Source organism: Oncorhynchus nerka, linkage group LG26 (assembly GCF_034236695.1).
Source record: "Oncorhynchus nerka isolate Pitt River linkage group LG26, Oner_Uvic_2.0, whole genome shotgun sequence".
NCBI lineage: Eukaryota > Metazoa > Chordata > Actinopteri > Salmoniformes > Salmonidae > Oncorhynchus > Oncorhynchus nerka.
In genome coordinates, this window is record NC_088421.1 from 32195112 (window position 1) to 32217002 (window position 21891).

Here is a 21891-nt window from a genome sequence, read left to right on the forward strand (position 1 = left end):
GTCTCTCCCCACACCAACTGCTGCTTCACTCTTTGTCTCTCCCCACACCAACTGCTGCTTCACTCTGTGTCTCCCCACACCAACTGATGCTTCACTCTTTGTCTCTCCCCACACCAACTGCTGCTTCACTCTTTGTCTCTCCCCACACCAACTGCTGCTTCACTCTCCCCACACCAACTTGCTTCTCTTTGTCCCACACCAACTGCTGCTTCACTCTTGTCTCTCCCCACACCAACTGCTGCTTCACTCTTTGTGTCTCCCCACACCAACTGCTGCTTCACTCTTTGTCTCTCCCCACACCAACTGCTGCTTCACTCTTTGTCTCTCCCCACACCAACTGCTGCTTCACTCTTTGTCTTGCTGCTTCTCTTTGTCTCCCCACACCAACTGCTGCTTCACTCTTTGTCTCTCCCCACACCAACTGCTGCTTCACTCTTTGTCTCTCCCCACACCAACTGCTGCTTCACTCTTTGTCTCTCCCCACACCAACTGCTGCTTCACTCTTTGTCTCTCCCCACACCAACTGCTGCTTCACTCTTTGTCTCTCCCCACACCAACTGTTGCTTCACTCTTTGTCTCTCCCCACACCAACTGCTGCTTCACTCTTTGTCTCTCCCCACACCAACTGCTGCTTCACTCTTTGTCTCTCCCCACACCAACTGCTGCTTCACTCTTTGTCTCTCCCAACACCAACTGCTGCTCTCTTCAGGGTCTCGGTGTGAGAGGTGTCCTCTGAACTACTGTGGCAGGAAATCATATGAATTTAATGTCTGATTGTTAGGTTTTATGTGGTCTTGTTTATTCCTTTGTACAATAGGTTTTGAAATATTTTATTGTAATGTAAATTAAGTGTTTTGTAAATTCACAAGGATTTGCTTATTTACATATTGATTGTATCATTTTGGTTTTATTACAGGGTATGGGGATGATGCTACAGTGTAGGTGCAAACCTTCAGTTTGATTACCATTTATTGCCAAATATTTAAGCAATGCTTGTGGGGATTTCTTGTGTACTTTTTTTGATTGACTTGCAATGCACTTTCAAGCAATTACTTAAACTTTTGTTTGAACAAGAGATGTAGTTTATTCTTCATAACATTCTTTATTCTGGTTCTTGAGCATTATGGGAAAATATTTGTTGAAAACAGCTCCTCCTGTAGGAAATAATGATCATGAATGTTTGCATTACAATTTTCTGCAACACATTTAAATGACAAAAACATCTATTGCACTATTGTATCTATTGTCTATTAAAATAATACTGTTAAATGTGGTAAAGATGTATTTTCATTTCACTCATTGAGCTTTTGGCATTAAGTGTTAGACAACCCTTAGCATTAGAGGGAGAGTTTGAAAGATGAGGGGATGTCAACCCCAAACCCCCTCACCTCTGCCCCCCAATCACCAGGCCTCCCCTCAGTGTTAGCCTGGGCGTGGCAGCCCCTCCTGCTCTATTGTGGGTAGTCAGTGGACTGAGTGACGCAGACAGAGTGGGGTTTTACAGAGCTGCTGGGATCGTGAATGAAGAAGACCATTTTTCTTCAGCTTTAAGATTGATTATATGTCTCAGACCCTCTGTCCTTCATCAGCCACATTCAACAGACCTGGGCTTTAGATGGAAGCAGTGGGATTTAAACTCACGTCTCAGAAGAGGCTGGAGCCAAAACTCAAGGCACTATAAAATATTGTATCACATTAGTATTGCCAGTCTTGCTAGCTCAGCAAACTGTGGACCAGACGGACAGAGAGAAAGCCGAGGTGATGAATGTGGGAGTCTTTATTAGACTGCAGAGGTAGATAGTTTGGGCTCTTTCTCTTAGCAATCTCAGCAGTGTTGATGGTGGATTTTTTTAGATAAGAGTTAATAAATACTTAATAGATAGTTAATGGCTAATGTTCAAGGAGATGATTAATATGGCCTCAAATAACCCTCGTGATAGAAAACGGTCCATTTAAAATCTCACTGCTCACAGGTGGAGTGGTTGCTCTAACCAATAATGAGATTTTTCAAAAATCTGAATTTTAAAAGTATTACAACCTGCATCTGAATGCAAATGATTAATATAGATTAGTATTTAGTCTATCCAGTCCATCTAGCTGTGGTCTATAGAGTGTTTCACAACAGAGACATGAACAGTAAAGTCCAGAGACATGAGCCCCTCCTAAAGACCAGCATGTAAAAGCACACGGCTGTTGTGTCTTTTGATATATCCGGTATGGAATAGTCTTAAATGGGATGTTATACCCCCATCCATATGCATCACAGTGCATAATCTCTGTTTTATAGGGGAATGGGAGTTTAGAGCCAACTGTCCAACACGTTTCTACTTTGGCCCTTTTCCACTGCATCCTATACCGGCCTAATTATAATCAGTGCTAATGTTAATGGAATAACTCAGAGTAAAATGATATACAAATGGCTAAGATGGGGGACAGAAAATGAGTAGGCTGAATCAGTCTATTCTTTTGGGGCTGTTGCTCCCCGATCACAGCCTGGGAAACAGAGTGAGCAGAGGTGGGAGGGGGACTTTTCGGCCCCCAAAAATCTAAGGCCCCACCCCCAAAAAGATGGAACAATTCATTGACTTTTAAAGCGACTCCTTTTAATGCCTATTCCACACGTCTACTTGGCTGAGCAGGATTCACAAATTGCTGTGTTGAAGGTTTTATTGGGACTAAATAGCTGTCAATGAAAGTGTAAATGACCGTGGGCTGAATGGGGCCCCCACAATGGGCCCACGGTGACAAGGCCCCGACAGACATAATGATCATTGTCACAGACGCTGTTAGCCAGGAACCACTGGGCCTCATGAATCCAAGGGGGCAATTTCAAGCCATTAGACCGGTCACTTTATCCACCAAGATCAACTCTATCTTTTAACTCTTTCTTTCTTTCTTTCTTTCTTTCTTTCTTTCTTTCTTTTTTCTTTCTTTCTTTCTTTCTTTTTGTTCTCTTTCTCTTTCTATCTCCTCTTAATATATCTGTTCTCTTTCTATCTCTCTCCTCTTTCTATCTCTTTTCTCTTTCTATCTCTGTTCTCTTTCTCTTCTCTTTCTATCTCCTCTTTCTATCTTCTCTTTCTATCTCTCTCCTCTTTCTATCTCTTTTCTCTTTCTATCTCCTCTTTCTATCTCTGTTCTCTTTCTCTTCTCTTTCTATCTCTGTTCTCTTTCTGTCTTCTCTTTCTATCTCTCTCCTCTTTCTATCTCTTTTCTCTTTCTATCGTTGTTCTCTTTCTCTTCTCTTTCTATCTCTGTTCTCTTTCTCTTCTCTTTCTATCTCCTCTTTCCATCTCTGTTCTCTTTCTCTTCTCTTTCTATCTCTGTTCTCTTTCTGTCTTCTCTTTCTATCTCTCTCCTCTTTCTATCTCTTTTCTCTTTCTATCGCTGTTCTCTTTCTCTTCTCTTTCTATCTCCTCTTTCTCTCTCTCTTCTCTTTCTATCTTTCTTCTCTTCTCTTTCTATCTCTCCTCTTTCTTTCTATCCATCTTCTCTTTCTATCTCTCTTCTATTTCTTTCTGTCTCTTCTCTTATCCTTTCGGTTCGTCCAGTTATTGTCAAACTTAGTTTCTTGGTGAGGTTTTGATCATAATAACTCCTGATGCTAATATCCACTAGGCTTCATCTCTTCACTATTTTTTGTTTCTCTCACTTTCCTCTTTCTTCTCCTCCCACTTGATGAGGTTAAGGTTAAACCTATAAGATCAAACTGCTAAAATCCACTATGTTTGCTGTTCGCCAACTCAGGCAGGACATTTTTCTTAGAAAAGCACCCTTGAAAAACCCTAAATGGCATAGCATTTTAACCAACATTTTAAATACTACTAAATACAAAACTGAGGTGTGAAAAAATTATGAACTCTAACTCATATATCCTAAAGTCTCCAAAAAAGTATATTTTCAAACTCAGATCTCCCTCACCAAGTCACCATTGTCCTCCTGAGGGGCGTACCATACCAAATTTCCGAGCTGAATATTGTTTACTCCCTGGGGCTTTTGAGGTCACACAATTCCCATCTTTGGGAATTCTCCAGACGGAATCTGAGGGAACGACGTCCCGGGGGTTTCCAGGAGCGCCTGGAAGCGGGAGGCCGGGAGCCCCTCGGATGGTGTGCCGGCAGGAGTCCCCTCCATCTGGGGGGTAATTGGTTTATCCCACCGCCTGGCCAGCTTTCCCATGTGGGCCACTGCTGTGGGGAGGCCCGGGGTACAATGTGGAAACAGCATGAGACCCTCCAGGCCAGCCTTTGACTGGGTCTCCTTTACAGGCTATAGGACCAGGAGCATGGGAGCACAACGCTCATGCCAGAGATGGACCCTGTGGTTTTGAAAAGGTCCTTCATTATTTTGCTGTCTGTTGTTTGCGTTTGAACTGAGTGTTTTGGTAATTGACTTATGGGGAAAGTTAATTTGTTTTAGTTTTTTTATATCCCCACTGATTTATAAGGTAATGAGATGGAAAGTTGGGCCAAAGATTTACAAATTGGTGAAGCCCTCCATACACAAAACACCTGGTTGGAAATGGGCTTTTCCACATTCTTTTCTACAAAATGTTCTGCATTTGGGCATTCTTTTGTTGGTCTTCTAAAAGGGAATGCTGAAATTGAGTATCAGTATCTGACAGAGTGTTGAACACATTTCTACTATTCCTGGGTGTTTGCAATAGTCAGTCCTCGACACAAACTGTTCCGTGCTGATAATAACTTGACTGATATACGCTGAGTGTACAAAACATTAAGAACACCTTTCTAATATTGAGTTGCACCCCCCTTGCCCTCAGATCAGCCTCAGTTTGTCAGGGCATGGACTCTATAAGGTGTTGAAAGCGTCCCACAGGGATGCTGGCCCATGTTGACTCCAATGCTTCCCACAGTTGAGTCAAGTTGGCTGGATGTCCTTTGGGTGGTGGACCGTTCTTGATTCACACGGGAAACTGTTGAGCATGAAAAACTCAGCAGCGTTTCAATTATTGACACAAACTGGTTCGCCTGGCACCTACTACCATACCCCGTTCAAAGGCACTTAAATCCTTTGTCTCAATTGTCTCAAGGCTTTAAAATCCTTCTTTAACCCGTCTTATCCCCTTCATCTACATTGATTGAAGTGGATTTAACAAGTGACATCAATAAGGGATCATATCTTTCACCTGGATTCACCTGGTCAGTCTATGTCATGGAAATAGCAGGTGTCTTTTAAATATTTTGTACACTGTGTATGTTAAAAATACATGGTTGACAATAGCTTGTCACTTTGTTTACAAAAAGCTTTTAATCTCAAATAGTCACAGGAAAATAGTGTCCCCAAAATATACTGGGAAAACAAAAAAGGTGAAAATATAACAATAATGGTGATAATATATTCAACAACAATGGTGATACTATAACAGTAATGGTGATAATATAACAACAACAATGGTGATACTATAACAGTAATGGTGATAATATAACAGTAATGGTGATAATATAACAACAACAATGGTGATAATATAACAATTATGGTGATAATATATTCAACAACAATGGTGATAATATAACAATTATGGTGATAATATATTCAACAACAATGGTGATAATATAACAATTATGGTGATAATATATTCAACAACAATGGTGATAATATAACAATTATGGTGATAATATATTCAACAACAATGGTGATAATATAACAATTATGGTGATAATATAACAACAACAATGGTGATAATATAACAATTATGGTGATAATATATTCAACAACAATGGTGATAATATAACAATTATGGTGATAATATATTCAACAACAATGGTGATAATATAACAATTATGGTGATAATATATTCAACAACAATGGTGATAATATAGCAATATTCAACAACAATGGTGATAATATAACAATTATGGTGATAATATATACAACAACAATGGTGATAATATAGCAATAATGATGATAATAATAACAATAATGGTGATAATATACAGTACCAGTAAAACGTTTAGACACACCTACTCATTTAAGAATTTCTCTTTATTTGTACTATTTTCTACATGGTATAATAATAGTGAAGACATCAAAACTATGAAATAACACATATGGAATCATGTAGTACCCAAAAACGTGTTAAACAAATCAAAATATATTTTATATTTGAGATTTTTCAAAGTAGCCACCGTTTGCCTTGATGACAGCTTTGCACACTCTTGGCATTCTCTAAACCAGCTTCATGAGGTAGTCACCTGGAATGCATTTCAATTAACAGGTGTGCCTTGTTAAACATTCATTTGTGGAATTTCTTTCCTTCTTAATGCGTTTGAGCCAATCAGTTGTGTTGTGACATGATAGGGTTGGTATACAGAAGATAGCCGTATTTGGTAAAAGACCAAGTCCATATTATGGCAAGGACAGCTCAAATAAGCAAAGAGAAAGGACCGTCTATCATTACTTTAAGACATGAAGGTCAGTCAATCCGGAAATTTCAAGAACTGTGAAAGTTTCTTCAAGTGCAGGATGAAAAAACCATCAAGCGCTAAGATGAAACTGGCTCTCATGAGGACCGCTACAGGAAAGGAAGACCCAGAGTTACCTCTGCTGCAGAGGATCAATTCATTAGAGTTACCAGCCTCAGATTCCAGCCCAAATAAATGCTTCACAGAGTTCAAGTAACAGACACATCTCAACATCAACTGTTCAGAAGAGACAGTGTGAATCAGGCCTTCATGGTCAAATTTCTGTAAAGAAATCACTACTAAAGGACACCAATAAGATGAAGAAACTTTCTTGGGCCAAGAAACATGAGTAATGGACATAAGACCGGTTGAAATCTGTCCTTTGGTCTGATGAGTCCAAATGTGAGATTTTTGGTTCCAACTGCTTTGTCTTTGTGAGACACAGAGTAGGTGAATGAATGATCTCTGCATGTGTGGCTCCCACCGTAAATCATGGAGGAGGTGTGATGGTGTGGGGGTGCTTTGCTGGTGACTTATTTAGATTTCAAGGCACACTTAACCAGCATGGCTACCACAGCATTCTGCAGTTATTCGCCATCCCATCTGGTTTGTGCTTAGTGGGACTATCATTTGTTTTTCAACAGGACCAAGAAGGAGAGTGATGGAGTGCTGCATCAGATGACCTGGCATCCACAGTCCCCCGACCTCAACCCAATTGAGATGGTTTGGGAAGAGTTGGACCGCAGAGTGAAGGAAAAACAGCCAACAAGTGCTCAGCATATGTGGGAAAAGCATTCCAGGTGAAGCTGGTTGGGAGAATACCAAGAGTGTGGAAAGGGTGGCTATTTTGAAGAATCTAAAATCTAAAATATATTTTGATATGTTTAACACTTTTTTGGCTACGACATGATTCCATGTGTTATTTCATAGTTTAGATGTCTTCACTATTATTCTACAAAGTAGAAAATAGTAAAAATAAAGACAAACCCTTGAATGAGTAGGTGTGTCCAAACTTTTGACTGGTACCGTATGTAACAACAATGGTAATCTCAGACCTGTCAACTCGATATGTGATATTACTTCATGAGAATACGTGTCTTCCGGTCTCCAAGCAGTAGTCTGAAAAAAACAGATAGCATAAGAGGTTCTGAAGATGATGCTTTATTGTGACATTATAGATCTTCATTCAGTATGCTCGCTGTCACATCAGTAATAATAAGACTACACATTGAGGAACATGAGAAAACACATACAGTGAAATGGTGTGCAAGTACTTCAGTTTCTCCGTGCATCCTCCTGTACAATCTCAAACACATTCTTACAGTATAGCTGCTGAACCAGACTATTCTGTCTGGGACGTAGCCTCATAGAATGATATATTTGAAGTAATTTAGTAGGATCTCTGTGTGTAGTCTATCCTCACCTAACCAGTGCAGCAGCCACCAGTCCACCAGTGATGGGTCCTACCCAGTAAACCCAGTGGTAGGTCCAGTAGTTGGCCACTATAGCAGGACCCAGGGCTCTGGCCGGGTTCAGACAGGTTCCAGACACATCTCCACTGAAGAAATAATAACGACAAAGAGTTTCAGAACTATGATAGTATTAAACATGATTATCTCCAGGTATGCAGCAGAATGATGCCCATCAAAACAACCATGTGCTGTATCTCTACCCATGATGCTATGAAACTAAACGTTGAGATAACAACTATTTCATGTTTTGCCATGATCATGGCGTCGTGTGGGAACAGTAAATACGTTACTTAGAAATGCCCAGAAGGTCATAATTGCAATGTAATGAGCGTGTTATCTGAACTACCTATCTAAGATGTTTATCTAATCTTTATGTCACAATAATGCACATTTTAGCAATGGCTGTTCCATATCTTCAGTTGTGGATGTTAATCGTTGATGACAACTCTACATGAACGTTTGTTTATCTTCCATTATTTCTTTCTTCATTATTAGTTCACATTCCATAAATCAGTATATAATTTGTTTAAACAGTGTATAATAATGCATGCTATATCCATGTAAATAATTTATAACAAACTCTATTTAATAGGGAACAAATCATATAATAGTGGTTTATAAATAGTTAATAAACAAACCTTCAAACAAACTTTTTCCAAAACTGATCTATCCAGGCTAATTATTAAGAGAACAAAATTACTTGTACCAGGCCCAGGAAAACCTCTAGGCCCTAATAACCCTATAGCAGGAACTGACCAGGTAGCCAGGAAAACCTCTAGGCCCTAATAACCCTAGCAAGAAAGGTAGCCAGAAAACCTCTAGGCCCTAATAAGCAAGAACTGACTAGGTAGCCAGGAAAACCTCTAGGCCCTAATAACCCTATAGCAGGAACTGACCAGGTAGCCAGGAAAACCTCTAGGCCCTAATAACCCTACAGCAAGAACTGACTAGGTAGCCAGGAAAACCTCTAGGCCCTAATAACCCTATAGCAGGAACTGACCAGGTAGCCAGGAAAACCTCTAGGCCCTAATAACCCTACAGCAAGAACTGACTAGGTAGCCAGGAAAACCTTGAGGCCCTAATAACCCTATAGCAGGAACTGACCAGGTAGCCAGGAAAACCTCGAGGCCCTAATAACCCTATAGCAGGAACTGACCAGGTAGCCAGGAAAACCTCTAGGCCCTAGTAACCCTATAGCAGGAACTGACCAGGTAGCCAGGAAAACCTCTAGGCCCTAGTAACCCTATAGCAAGAACTGACCAGGTAGCCAGGAAAACCTCTAGGCCCTAGTAACCCTATAGCAGGAACTGACCAGGTAGCCAGGAAAACCTCTAGGCCCTAGTAACCCTATAGCAAGAACTGACCAGGTAGCCAGGAAAACCTCTAGGCCCTAATAACCCTATCTCACGACGGCCGGCCTCTAACCGGAGTCCCTAGCAAGAACTGACCAGGTAGCCAGGAAAACCTCTAGGCCCTAGTAACCCTATAGCAAGAACTGACCAGGTAGCCAGGAAAAAGGCCCTAATAACCCTATAGCAAGAACTGACCAGGTAGCCAGGCCCTAGTAACCCTATAGCAAGAACTGACCAGGTAGCCAGGAAAACCTCTAGGCCCTAATAACCCTATAGCAAGAACTGACCAGGTAGCCAGGAAAACCTCTAGGCCCTAATAACCCTATAGCAAGAACTGACCAGGTAGCCAGGAAAACCTCTAGGCCCTAATAACCCTATAGCAAGGAACTGACCAGGTAGCCAGGAAAACCTCTAGGCCCTAGTAACCCTATAGCAAGAACTGACCAGGTAGCCAGGAAAACCTCTAGGCCCTAGTAACCCTATAGCAAGAACTGACCAGGTAGCCAGGAAAACCTAGCAAGAACTGACCAGGTAGCTTAGGCCCTAATAACCCTATAGCAGGAAGACCAGGTAGCCAGGAAAACCTCTAGGCCCTAGTAACCCTAAACCAGGCCCTAGTAACCCTATAGGAACTGACCAGGTAGCCAGGAAAAAGGCCCTCTAGGAACCCTAGTAAATAGCAAGAACTGACCAGGTAGCCAGGAAAACCTCTAGGCTATAGCAAGAACTGACCAGGTAGCCAGGAAAACCTCTAGGCCCTAATAACACTATAGCAGGAACTGACCAGGTAGCCAGGAAAACCTCTAGGCCCTAATAACCCTATAGCAGGAACTGACCAGGTAGCTAGGAAAACCTCTAGGCCCTAATAACCCTATAGCAGGAACTGACCAGGTAGCCAGGAAAACCTCTAGGCCCTAATAACCCTATAGCAGGAACTGACCAGGTAGCCAGGAAAACCTCTAGGCCCTAATAACCCTACAGCAGGAACTGACCAGGTAGCCAGGAAAACCTCTAGGCCCTAATAACCCTATAGCAGGAACTGACCAGGTAGCCAGGAAAACCTCTAGGCCCTAATAACCCTATAGCAGGAACTGACCAGGTCAAGTAGCCAGGAAAGACTTTGGGCCCTAATAACCCTATAGCAGGAACTGACCAGGTCAAGTAGCCAGGAAAGACTTTGGGCCCTAATAACCCTATAGCAGGAACTGACCAGGTCAAGTAGCCAGGAAAGACTTTGGGCCTAGTTACAGTACAAGTGATACATTCCACTCTTGGCCCTCTCAGTATCTCACCCAGCCAGGATGTTGATGATGACAGTACAGCCCACCATGAAGGGAACCATGGGGCTGCTACTCTTGGCGTTGACCGCCCCCAGCAGCACCACCATGGTGACCAGGCAGGTCATGGCTATCTCCCCAAACAGAGCCCCCCACAGCTGATCTTGTGATTGCAGCAGGGCAAACGCTGCCCCCTGGGCCTTGGAGTAGTTCTCTGTTGTGGTCATCAGCTGAGGAACAATGGATTCAGGTTCATTTACTGGCAGTGATGTCATTATACTACTACAAAACCCAATGCATTGTCTGACGAACTAAACTGGGGTCATGACAGTTGTCTGCATATCTAATCACTGTAGTTGTGAATATTCAATCCAACTGATATTTTTTTCTGCATTTCAAATCATTTCAAGGTGCAAGACAAAAGTCTACCTCCACAGATACTGTTAGTCATAGATGTGCATTGAATGACCACTGATATCAGGTTTAACCCTCACCTTCGACATGGAAGCACCTAGCACACCCCCTATGAGCTGACTGATGAGGTAGGGCCCCACCATATTCAGCTTCATGCCTCCACACAGGTAGATAGCAATGGTAAACGGTGGGTTAAAATGGGAGCCGCTGTGGTGGTCAGAGAGAAATAGCAGAATGATCAGATAGCCCAGGAGTGTTGGGTTTTACACAGTATATTTCACAGTTTAACATTACTCACCTTCACACTTTCACCTTTGTATCAGTTCAAGGAGATTGGCTTTAGATATTGATTAGACATTGTTAATATGTTCACTCAATTATTAGGTATAACAATATGAATGGGGTCACAGTTGCTTTATAAACTTGGGATATGTATGTGTCAGGTGCATCTGTGAAATCATAACACATTACACCATAATGGCCACTGTTTCTAAGTTGAATGGCACTCACTGGAATGAGAATGCTTTTACAACCTTAGGTCTGTTACCTTTATCTGTGAAAGACTGTTTTTGAACTCTGCACATGACGAAGAAACTCATAATCACCACGAAAAAGAACAAGAGACTTATGGGTTTCCACTCCCTGTGTGTTCAGTATTTTCACCCCAAAATTGTAGCAATATAGAACGTTGCAAATATAATGGAATAATGGGCATGCATTACACTCAAATACATTCACTCACATTAAAGCACACAACATACTGTTCATGCAAAATATAAATGCTCTATTGAAAACAAATGACTAACGTTTATCTCAAAAGGAGACCAAAGTACAACACTGTAATGATGTAATATGAGACATTTTACAGACACTTATCAAAAACAGCACAGTACAGTGAGACAGTTTATCAACACACTGTATATAAACACACAGACCTGATCTCTGCCATGCACGCCACCATGACTGCCACAGCCAGACCATGGACCAGAGCTGGCTGCAGCCTCCCTGCTGCCTCCACGTTCTCTATGACCGACACACAGCCGATGAACACAAAGAACATGGTCCCCACCAGCTCAGCCAGACACGGCTGGACCAGGCGCTCAAACTTGTTGGGAGGCTGGACCGGTGCTTTCTTAGAGTCTGATGCCATCAGGGATGTCCCCATGTCACCCAGTTCCATTGTCCCTTCTGTCATAGTGGAAAGGAGTTTGGAGAGATAGAGTGAGAATAGAGGAGAGAGAGAATGGAGGAGTTTGGAGGGAAAATAGATGAGAGAGAGGAGTCTTTGTATATAGAGATACAGTGAAGCACTGGCGATAATGTCCGCAGGTGTGTGTCCAAATATCTACCTGCGTTGCTAATCACTTGAACTTTGGTAAGTTCAAAGAACGAAAGGGCGAGATAGAGAGTGGAGAGAGAGAAAGAGAGCGAGAGAGAGAGCATAAAATTGAAGTGCTCCATTGACCAACGATGGACTCTTTGACACTGATATCCATGTTATGATTAATCCAAGTCAGTTTACTCTAGTGAACACAGTACAACAGACAACCAGGTTACAGTTTAAAAGTATAGTAATTGTCCAGCAGACAGATATTTTGTTGGCACTGATTTGAAAACAACATTTTCAGGGTAGAGCATATGTCAATATGACTATGATATGTTTTTACTATTTAAATCAACTAAATGTTTTGTTAGTTTGTTAATACAGCAGCCTACTACTAGACATAATGTTCTAGATTTCCAGGCCAAACAAAAAAGTTTAATCTTGGTTAACCTGCTTGTATTAATCATGCATAGATCATTGATGTTAGCCAGTCCCAGCTAGATAAGATAAAGCATTAAAACTAGACAGTTTGACGAAGTCTCTGCACCTGTGCAAAGTCTGCTCCTGTTATTCTCTGAAGGGAGGAAAAGACAATCCAGTGAAACATGAAACTGGCTTTTTACACTTTAGTGTAATATCTTATTATTTGTCCTAAATGGTAGACACATCCATCAGCAAATAACAGGTGATAAATACATTGACATTGTAAATGTGTAGAATGTGGCAAAATCAGACTGTTACTGTGCATACAGGCATCATGTACAGTATGTACTTATTCTTGAGGGGGCACTAATGGAATTCATGAATTCATTTAATCATTCATTTGTATTAATTGCGTATGAAAGAAACAGTAACTCCTCTGCTGCACACATTTATACTTCATTTCTTCAATCTTCACTGCAACATTTTTTGAACGTTCACATACTACTGTCTCAACTGAGTGTCTGCCATAGAAATATAATTACTAGAAGAGAGGTCCCCGTTCAAGTCAGAGTCCATAATGGGAGGACCGGTTGTCTGAGGGGCTATGTCATTTCTAGTAATTATATTTCTATGGCTGAGACTTTCAGTCAAGATAGCAATTACAGTGTCAAATTCAATGCTATCTAATGTGGCTAGTTTTTGGATGTCTGTGTGCAGATAATCAGTGAAAAGGCATGACGCATATGGAAGGTTGTATGACAGGACAGTGAGAGTCAGACCAATGCAAGGCTGTAGTTCACCACATAACCAAAAGGTGGCGGTATAAAACACAGACTATGGGCCAGAAGTCACTTCTACTATGTCAAAAGGGATCAATCATAGAAAGAAATATACAATGCAATATTTAATGTACAAAAATGTGTTTATACAAATGGCATTGAATAAAATAGATTGCATTTATGGACAATAGATAATCTATATATACCGGCATAGAATAAAGTTACATTGGTAAGATTATTTTAAACTAACATGGAAATAGTAACACAAAAATACTGTTAGAATTTATGTGGATTTTGGAAATTGACTTTTTTATGGACTTGAACTGGAAACCTACATCTGTATCATATCAAGAGAACTCTGGTTTTCTCATCCCCAAGCAGTAATCTGAAAGTAGAAAAAACACACCATCAAAATAGTACAGAATTGTTGAATGTAACATCACTCGACAAGTTGTTGCTTCCACACATTGTTTCTTTAGTTATTTTTTAACATAAATGTAAATAATTCCCCAAAATATGTCTTAGACAACACAAGACTTTAAGAAGGAAAATCAAGATAAAAAGGTGTTAAATCAACACATTGTTAAAACTAGGTTAATGACTCTCCCAAACTTAAGAATTTTATAAAAGCACCCATTGTAGGAGTAACTTTCCACCACATAGCTAGCCATTGATTTTAGAGGGACAGTTCATGTTTATCAAGTTGAGGACAAACAGCCCTGTCTAACAGCCATGTTACAATACAGTGCTTTATCGCACAAGACAACACATCCCGATATGGAGGTGGTAGATTCTCTTTTTATGGGCAGACAAGGCTTCTAATCCCACACTTGCAGCTAGTGGAGGCAACTTCCATTCAATAGTAAATATATTCCATTCTAATCTATGGAGCCCCAGTTGGGTCATTATTTTAGTATTAATGGTCATTTCAAGGACAAAGATTAAGATTGCTTTCCCAACCAAAGTGTTTCAATAGTAGCTTGGGCTCCAGTCTGTTTCTGATTAAAACCAAACAGGACAATGATGTAAACAGCCAGGTATCCAGGCCCCAGAAGATCAGAGCTGTACAGTACCGTATGAAGCTGGCGGTTAGCAGGGCTCCAGACATGGGTCCCACCCAGTAGATCCAGTGATAGCTCCAGTAGTCGGCCACCACGGCCGGGCCAAAGGCACGAGCTGGGTTCATACATGCCCCAGACACTGCTCCCCTGTAGAGGATGTGATATAAAAGCGATACATGAATGAATGATAGAGCATGTGGTGTCTTACGGTACACAGTAAGGAGTGTATTGTGGTGTACATTGTGTTTTATTGGTAGTGTACAGGTATTTATCTCAGTAGTAGTTAACTATACTGTACAAAGGTAGGCCATTACATCAAACATCAAGACAAAGGAGATGATTGTGGACAACAGAAAAAAGAGGACCGAGCACGTCCCCATTCTCATCGACGGGGCTGCAGTGGAGCAGGTTGAGAGCTTCAAGTTCCTTGGTGTCCACTTCACCAACAAACTAACATGGTCCAAGCACACCAAGACAGTCGTGAAGAGGTCACAACAAAACCTATTCCCCCTTAGGAGACTGAAAAGATTTGTCATGGGTCCTCAGATCCTCAAAAGGTTCTACAGCTGCACCATCGAGAGCATCCTGACTTGTTGCATCACTGCCTGGTATGGCAACTGCTCGGCCTCCGGCACTACAGAGGGTAGTGCGAACATCCCAGTACATCACTGGGACCAAGCTTCCTGCCATCCAGGACCTCTATACCAGGCGGTGTCAGAGGAAGGCCTTAAAAATGGTCAAAGACTCCAGCCACCCTAGTCATCTAGTCATAGACTGTTCTCTCTGCTACCACACGGCTTGTGCGCTCTTGTTCTTGTTCCAAGAGGCTTCTAAACAGCTTTTACCCTCAAGCCATAAGACTCCTGAACATCTAGTTAAATGGCTACCCAGACTATTTGCAGTGCCCCCCCCTCTTTACACCACTGCTATTCTCTGTTGTCATCTATGCATAGTCACTTTAATAACTCTACCTACATGTACATACTACCTCAAATAACCGGTTCCCCGGCACACTGACTCTGTATCGGTACCCCCCTGTATATAGTCTCGCTATTGTTATTTTACTGCTGCTCTTTAATTGCTTGTTACTTTAATCTCTTATTCTTATGATTTTTTTAAACTTCATTGTTGGTTAGGGGCTCGTAAGTAAGCACTTCACTGTAAGGTGTAAGGTGTAAGGTTCACTGGTGTTTTCGGCGGATGTGACTAATAACATTTGATTTGATTTGTTTGTATCTGAAAAGTTGTTCTGCAGAATGTACAGTACAGTCTTTCTCCAGGCTAATTTCTCAAACCTTTCCAGCCCTCCTCCCATCCTATCACTTACCCACACACCTTACATCAATCCACTCCACGACCACCCCACCCACCGCTCTTACACCACACCTTCTACCCCATGGGTCCTCACCCAGCCAGGATGTCTGCGGTCACGGTCAGCCCGATGCAGAGAGGGGCCAACAGGCTGCGCGTGCGTCCATTCACGGCCCCCATACACACCACCATCGTCAGGAACAGAGTCATGATCACCTCTGCCACCGTGGCTGGTACTATCTGGGTGTCGGCCTGCACTGTGTCGAATGCTGCCCCTGAAACTTTGGCATAGTTCATGGATGGGGAAATCACCTGGAGAAGGAGATATTACTGACATTAATATAGGATATGTAGGGAGAAAAGTATAGGTCCAGATACAGAACAACATTATTTAACATTTGCTTATCGACTGCTACTTTCCACTGGTCATATTCTACATCTGTTCAGAGTTTGTCTTTTCAAGTGTGATAAAAAATTATATACAGTACGAGCCAAAAGTTTGGACACATCTACTCATTCAAGGGTTTGTCTTTATTTTTTACTATTTTCTACGTTGTAAAATAATAGTGAAGACAATCAAACTATGAAATAACACATGGAATCGTGTACTAACCCAAAAAGTGTTAAACAAATCAAAATACATTTGATATTTTATCTTCTTCAAAGTAGCCACCCTTTGCCTTGATGACAGCTATGCACACTATTGGCATTCTCTCAACCAGCTTCACCTGGAATGCTTTTCCAACAGTCTTGAAGGAGTTCCCACATATGCTGAGCACTTGCTGGCTGCTTTTCCTTCACTCAGCGGTCCAACTCATCCCAAACCATCTCAATTGGGTTGAGGTCGTGTGGTTGTGGAGGCCAGGTCATCTGATGCAGCACTCCATCACTCTCCTTCTTGGTCAAATAGCCCTTACACAGCCTGGAGGTGTGTTGAGTCATTGTCCTGTTGAAAAACAAATGATAGTCCCACTAAGCGCAAACCACCAGAAAAGTGGCCCCACACCATCACACCTCCTCCTCCATGCTTCACAGTGGGTACCACACATGCAGAGGTCATCCGTTCACCTACTCTGCGTCTCACAAGGACACAGCGGTTGGAACCAAAAATCTCAAATTTGGACTCATCAGACCAAAGGACAGATTTCCACCAGTCTAATGTCCATTGCTTGTGTTTCTTGGTCCAAGCAAGTCTCTTCTTCTTATTGGTGTCCTTTAGTAGTGGTTTCTTTGCAGCAATTTGACCATGAAGGCCTGATTCACTCCGTCTCCTCTGAACAGTTAATGTTGAGATGTGTTACTTGAACTCTGTGAAGCATTTATTTGGGCTGCAATCTGAGGCTGGTAACTCTAATGAACTTATCCTCTGCAGCAGAGATAACACTGGGTCTTCCTTTCCTGTAGCGGTCCTCATGGGAGCCAGTTTCATCTAAGCCCTCAATGGTTTTTGCGACAGCACTTGAAGAAACTGTTAAAGTTCTTGAACTGTTTTGGATTGACTGACCTTCATGTCTTAAAGTAATGATGGACTGTCATTTCTCTTTGCTTATTTGAGCTGTTCTTGCCATACTATCAACTTGGTACTTACCAAATAGGGATATCTTCTGTATACCAACCCTATCATGTCACGACACAACTGATTGGCTCAAACGCATTAAGAAGGAAAGGAATTCCACAAATTAACTTTAAACAAGGCACACCAGTTAATTGAAATGCATTCCAGGTGACAACCTCATGAAGCTGGTTGAGAGAATCCCTAGTTTTCAAAGCTGTCATCAAGGCAAAAATATAAAATGCTAAATATATTTTGATTTGAACAAATACACTACTGTTCAAAAGTTTTGGATCAAAAAAGAAAGAAAAGCAATTTTTTTGTCCATTAAAATAACATCAAATTGATCAGAAATACAGTGTAGACATTGTTCATGTTGTCAATGACTACTGTAGCTGGAAACGGCAGATTTTTAATGGAATATCTACAGTACATAGGTGTGCAGAGCCCCATTATCAGCAACCATCACTCCTGTGTTTCAATGGCACGTTGTGTTAGCTAATCCAAGTTTATAATTTTAAAAGGCTAATTGATCATTAGAAAAACCTTTTGCAATTATGTTAGCACAGCTGAAAACTGTTGTTCTGATTAAAAAGCAATAAAACTGGCCCTAAAACTAACCCTAAAAATTAACATTCCCAGAACAAATGAAATTAAATTGAATTGTATTTGTCACATGCACCGAATACAACAGATGTAGATTGTACAGTGAAATGCTTACTTACAAGCCCTTAAGCAACAAAGCAGTTAAAAAAAACGTAAGGTTCTCAGAACGTTTAAAAAACATACAATTTTACCGGTCAGGAAACATATGGCTTCGTTCCCAGAACCAATGGGAAACCAAAAACCTATGTTCCCACAACTTCCAAGGAACCAAATGTGCTTGCAGGGTAATGGCCAATGAGCTCTTGACTTTACAAGGTGGTGAAACACAGACTCAACTAATCTTGTTCAGCTCTAAGGACACTGTACTGTACATGTAAATGACTGCCAATAGAGTAGAGTGGGTGACTGCCTGGTCACTCAACCCTCATGGACGTCAATTGCTTTATCGTTTTACTGTCCTGATAGCAGCCAAGAGAAGAGCAGGGTAGGTGCAGAAAGAGATTATTGTCATGATCCATATCTGAAGTGTTGACAGGATGAGGATAATCATACTGTTAGGATAAGTGCAGATTGTACAAGTGTTGTGTATTATGGGACGATCAAACCTCTGAAAGTGTGAAAGATCTAGCTGATATTTTCCTGACGTTTACATAGTCTTTGGTGCCAGGTAGTTACCAAATACTGTATATTGAATTCTTGAATGTTCGTACTAGAAAGTACATATTGTTACCAAATTATTAAGTTAAATAAATGTACATGTCTTCAATGTCAATACATAAGAACAATTATAATTAAAATCCTATTAAATACCAAGTTAGTACTAGTAGAAGTGCAACCCACCTTTTAGTAGGCTACAGAGTGCCCACCTTTTAGTAGGCTACAGAGTGCCCACCTTTTAGTAGGCTACAGAGTGCCCACCTTTTAGTAGGCTACAGAGTGCCCACCTTTTAGTAGGCTACAGAGTGCCCACCTTTTAGTAGGCTACAGAGTGCCCACCTTTTAGTAGGCTACAGAGTGCCCACCTTTTAGTAGGCTACAGAGTGCCCACCTTTTAGTAGGCTACAGAGTGCCCACCTTTTAGTAGGCTACAGAGTGCCCACCTTTTAGTAGGCTACAGAGTACCCACCTTGGCTAGTCCTGCCCCTATCATCCCTCCACACATCTGAGCCAGTATGTAGGGGACCAGCAGTATGATGTTGAGACCCCCGATCAGAAACACAGACACAGACACTGCTGGGTTGAAGTGGCCCCCACTGCAGAGAGAGACATGGAACAATTGAATTACCCTAATACATTTTAATAAGTTATTTTATTTTAAACAGTTCACAATAGTTTTTAGAAAACAAAACAAACTATTTTAAATATAGAGGCAAGTAGCAACAATAAAACCATACTAAGAAAAAATGCTAATGTAGATTGACTCATCAAAATGATACAAGTCTGATTTTAAAACCCTGTTGTGCATTTTAATGCTCTATTGTGGGCTACTTTGAAAGCACAGTCATACAACTTCAAGTCAATGCTGATCAACAGATCCATTACAAGTCTTCATTTTTGCAATGCTTTTACACAATCTGTTATGCATCAACATGCTGCATGTTGAAAGCCTAGGAACAGACTCTTCTGTTGCTCTGCTAACATTTGAAAACCTGAGCATCAACTTCCCAGCCTAGTCCCAAAATCTATACCATGTCATGGCCAGAAAAGTTGGCTGTACAGCACAAACAGATCTAGGACCAGGTTATCACCTTCCAGCCTCTCACCACCCACCCCCAGAGGGGCCACTAGCCTTACCTGATCTCCCCCAGCACGGCGATAACGATGCCCAGGGCCAGGCCGTGTGCCAGGGCCGGCTGCAGCCTTCCGGTGCCCTCTGTGTTCTCGATCACAGACAGACACCCCACAAAGATAAACAGAGATGAACCCAGCAGCTCTGCCAGACAGGGCTGGATATAACGTTGGAACGCATCCCTGAACGGCTCGGTACCGCTGTTTCCATCTGTGGCTGGATCTGGACCTTTCCCTTCTGGCTGGATCACATTGATGTCCAGGTCCCAGAGCTCGGTCTTAGACTCATAGAGAGCCATGGTGTTGGGTTAGACTGTGTAAGACTGGAAACAACCCATGGGTTGTTAGTGCTCTTAAGTCTAGAGGTTACGCAAGAGTGCTGATAAGGAATAAGAAGGGAGGAGGAGGGGTGAGGTGGATGAGGAGGAGGGAGGTGGAGGAATGGGAGGAGGTGGAGGACCGAAGACAAGGAGGGAACTGGAGGTGAGGGGCGGAGGTGGGGTGAAGATAGCGGAGGGGGAAGTTGATAAGTAATTTTCTTGGAATGGTCCAGATAGCTAGGCAGAAAAATGCTGCCAGATCATCAAACAATGAGACAAAATGCAGGAAATGTTCAGATATTGTTCGCTTCATTTATTTAATTTACCGTTAAATGCAATACTTTTGATTTAACTTCAAACATACTTGTCAGGACTTTGTATGGATAAAGAAATGCAATTAATCAATCAAAATGATTTCCCCATGACTGTTATTATGAATAGTATTATGAATACTAGTTGTGAAATGAATAGCTTACATTTCAATATACATTATGCAGTTAGAATACAGGGACCGAAACCCTGCTTCTGCAGATAGAGCTATTGCCTAAAATACAATAGAAGTACAGCATAGAGGCTCTTTGTCACATCTTAAATGTATGTAGTTCTGTCCTTGTGCTGTTCTTGTCTATTCATGTTCTGTATTATGTCATGTTTCATGTTTTGTGTGGACCCCAGGAAGTGTAGCTGCTGCTATCGCAACAGCTAATGGGGATCCTAATAAAATACCAAAATGATGAGTGTGTTATAGAACATATGGACAAGCGGCCTCATTATATGACTGTCTATATAAGTTGTCATTCTACATAACTACTGAATTACCATCAATCCACTTGTATATCAGTGTAGGCTGCTGAGAGGGGGACGGCTCATAATAATGGTTGGAACGGCGCAAATGGAATGGCATCAAACACATGGAAACCACGTGTTCGATGTGTTTCATACAATTCCACTTATTCCGCTCCATCCATTACCACGAGCCCATCCTCCCCAATTAAGGTACCACCAACCTCCTGTGTTGTATATGTAATGTGACTGAAACATATCTACATAATAATCAGAATAACATATTACGATAACAATCTTTTACATATACAGTGCCTTGCAAAAGCATTCATCCCCCTTGGCGTTTTTCCTATTTTGTTGTTAAAAATGTATTTTTATTTGGATTTCATGTAATGGACATACACAAAACAGTCCAAATTGGTGAAGTGAAATGAAAATGAGACTAAAATTGAGCTTTTTGGCCATCAAGGAAAATGCTATATCTGTGTTAGGTGTGTATAAGGGAGGCGAAGTCAGGTGCAGGAGAGCAGAGTGAAATAAATAGGCGCATTTTAATTCAGTTCCACAAATGACATACATGAAAAATCAACGTGCCAAAATACCACGGAAACAATAATAAAGTATAGCGCCAGACAAAAACACCATCTAACAATAAACAATTACACACAAAGACAAGCAGGGGAACAGAGGACTAAATACATTCAGTATGATTAGGGAATGTGTAAGGAACAAGGCAAAACAAAGGGAAAGATGAAAAATGGAGCGGCGATGGCTAGAAAGCCGATGACGTCAATCGCCGAACGCAGCCCGAACAAGGAGAGGAGCCGACTTCAGTAGAAGGTTTGACAGTACCCCCCCTTGACCTGGAGGGCGAGGCGCAGGGCGATCGGCCTGAGGAGAGACACATGGAACGGTTACTATGGTAAACAGAGGGAAGCTGTAATCTGTAACACACCTCGTTAACCCTCCTCAAGACTTTGAATGGCCCCACAAACAGCGGACCCAGC

General features: G+C 41.6%; 2 protein-coding genes across 2 annotated transcripts; both read right to left on the reverse strand.

Moving 5' to 3' along the window:
- Positions 1–5848: 5848 nt before the first annotated feature.
- aqp8b (aquaporin 8b) lies at positions 5849–12304 on the reverse strand. The gene is made up of 5 exons (XM_065010438.1): positions 11873–12304; positions 11018–11144; positions 10539–10753; positions 7846–7980; positions 5849–7541 (listed from the first exon to the last, which is right to left on the reverse strand). Exons 1-5 carry the CDS (start codon positions 12130–12132, stop codon positions 7499–7501), a joined length of 780 nt encoding a protein of 259 aa, XP_064866510.1. The 5' UTR covers positions 12133–12304; the 3' UTR covers positions 5849–7498.
- A 186-nt stretch (positions 12305–12490) lies between these two features.
- Positions 12491–20159, reverse strand: LOC115128121 (aquaporin-8-like). The gene is made up of 5 exons (XM_065010437.1): positions 19788–20159; positions 19120–19246; positions 15933–16147; positions 14537–14671; positions 12491–13848 (listed from the first exon to the last, which is right to left on the reverse strand). The coding sequence occupies exons 1-5, from the start codon at positions 20078–20080 to the stop codon at positions 13806–13808; spliced, it is 813 nt and encodes a 270-aa protein (XP_064866509.1). The 5' UTR covers positions 20081–20159; the 3' UTR covers positions 12491–13805.
- Between the last annotated feature and the right edge of the window lie 1732 nt (positions 20160–21891).

Coding starts and splice junctions, on each gene's coding strand:
- LOC115128121 (XM_065010437.1), bottom strand. CDS start 20,080: ATGGCTCTCTATGAGTCTAAGACCGAGCTCTGGGACCTGGACATCAAT. Junction 19,247..19,787: donor GCCGTGCTGGGGGAGATCAG/GTAAGGCTAGTG, acceptor CTCTCTCTGCAG/TGGGGGCCACTTCAACCCAG. Junction 16,148..19,119: donor TAGGGGCAGGACTAGCCAAG/GTGGGTACTCTG, acceptor CTCCTTCTCCAG/GTGATTTCCCCATCCATGAA.
- aqp8b (XM_065010438.1), bottom strand. CDS start 12,132: ATGACAGAAGGGACAATGGAACTGGGTGACATGGGGACATCCCTGATG. Junction 10,754..11,017: donor TAGGTGCTTCCATGTCGAAG/GTGAGGGTTAAA, acceptor ATTGTTCCTCAG/CTGATGACCACAACAGAGAA. Junction 7,542..7,845: donor GTGGCTGCTGCACTGGTTAG/GTGAGGATAGAC, acceptor TGTTTTTTTCAG/ACTACTGCTTGGAGACCGGA.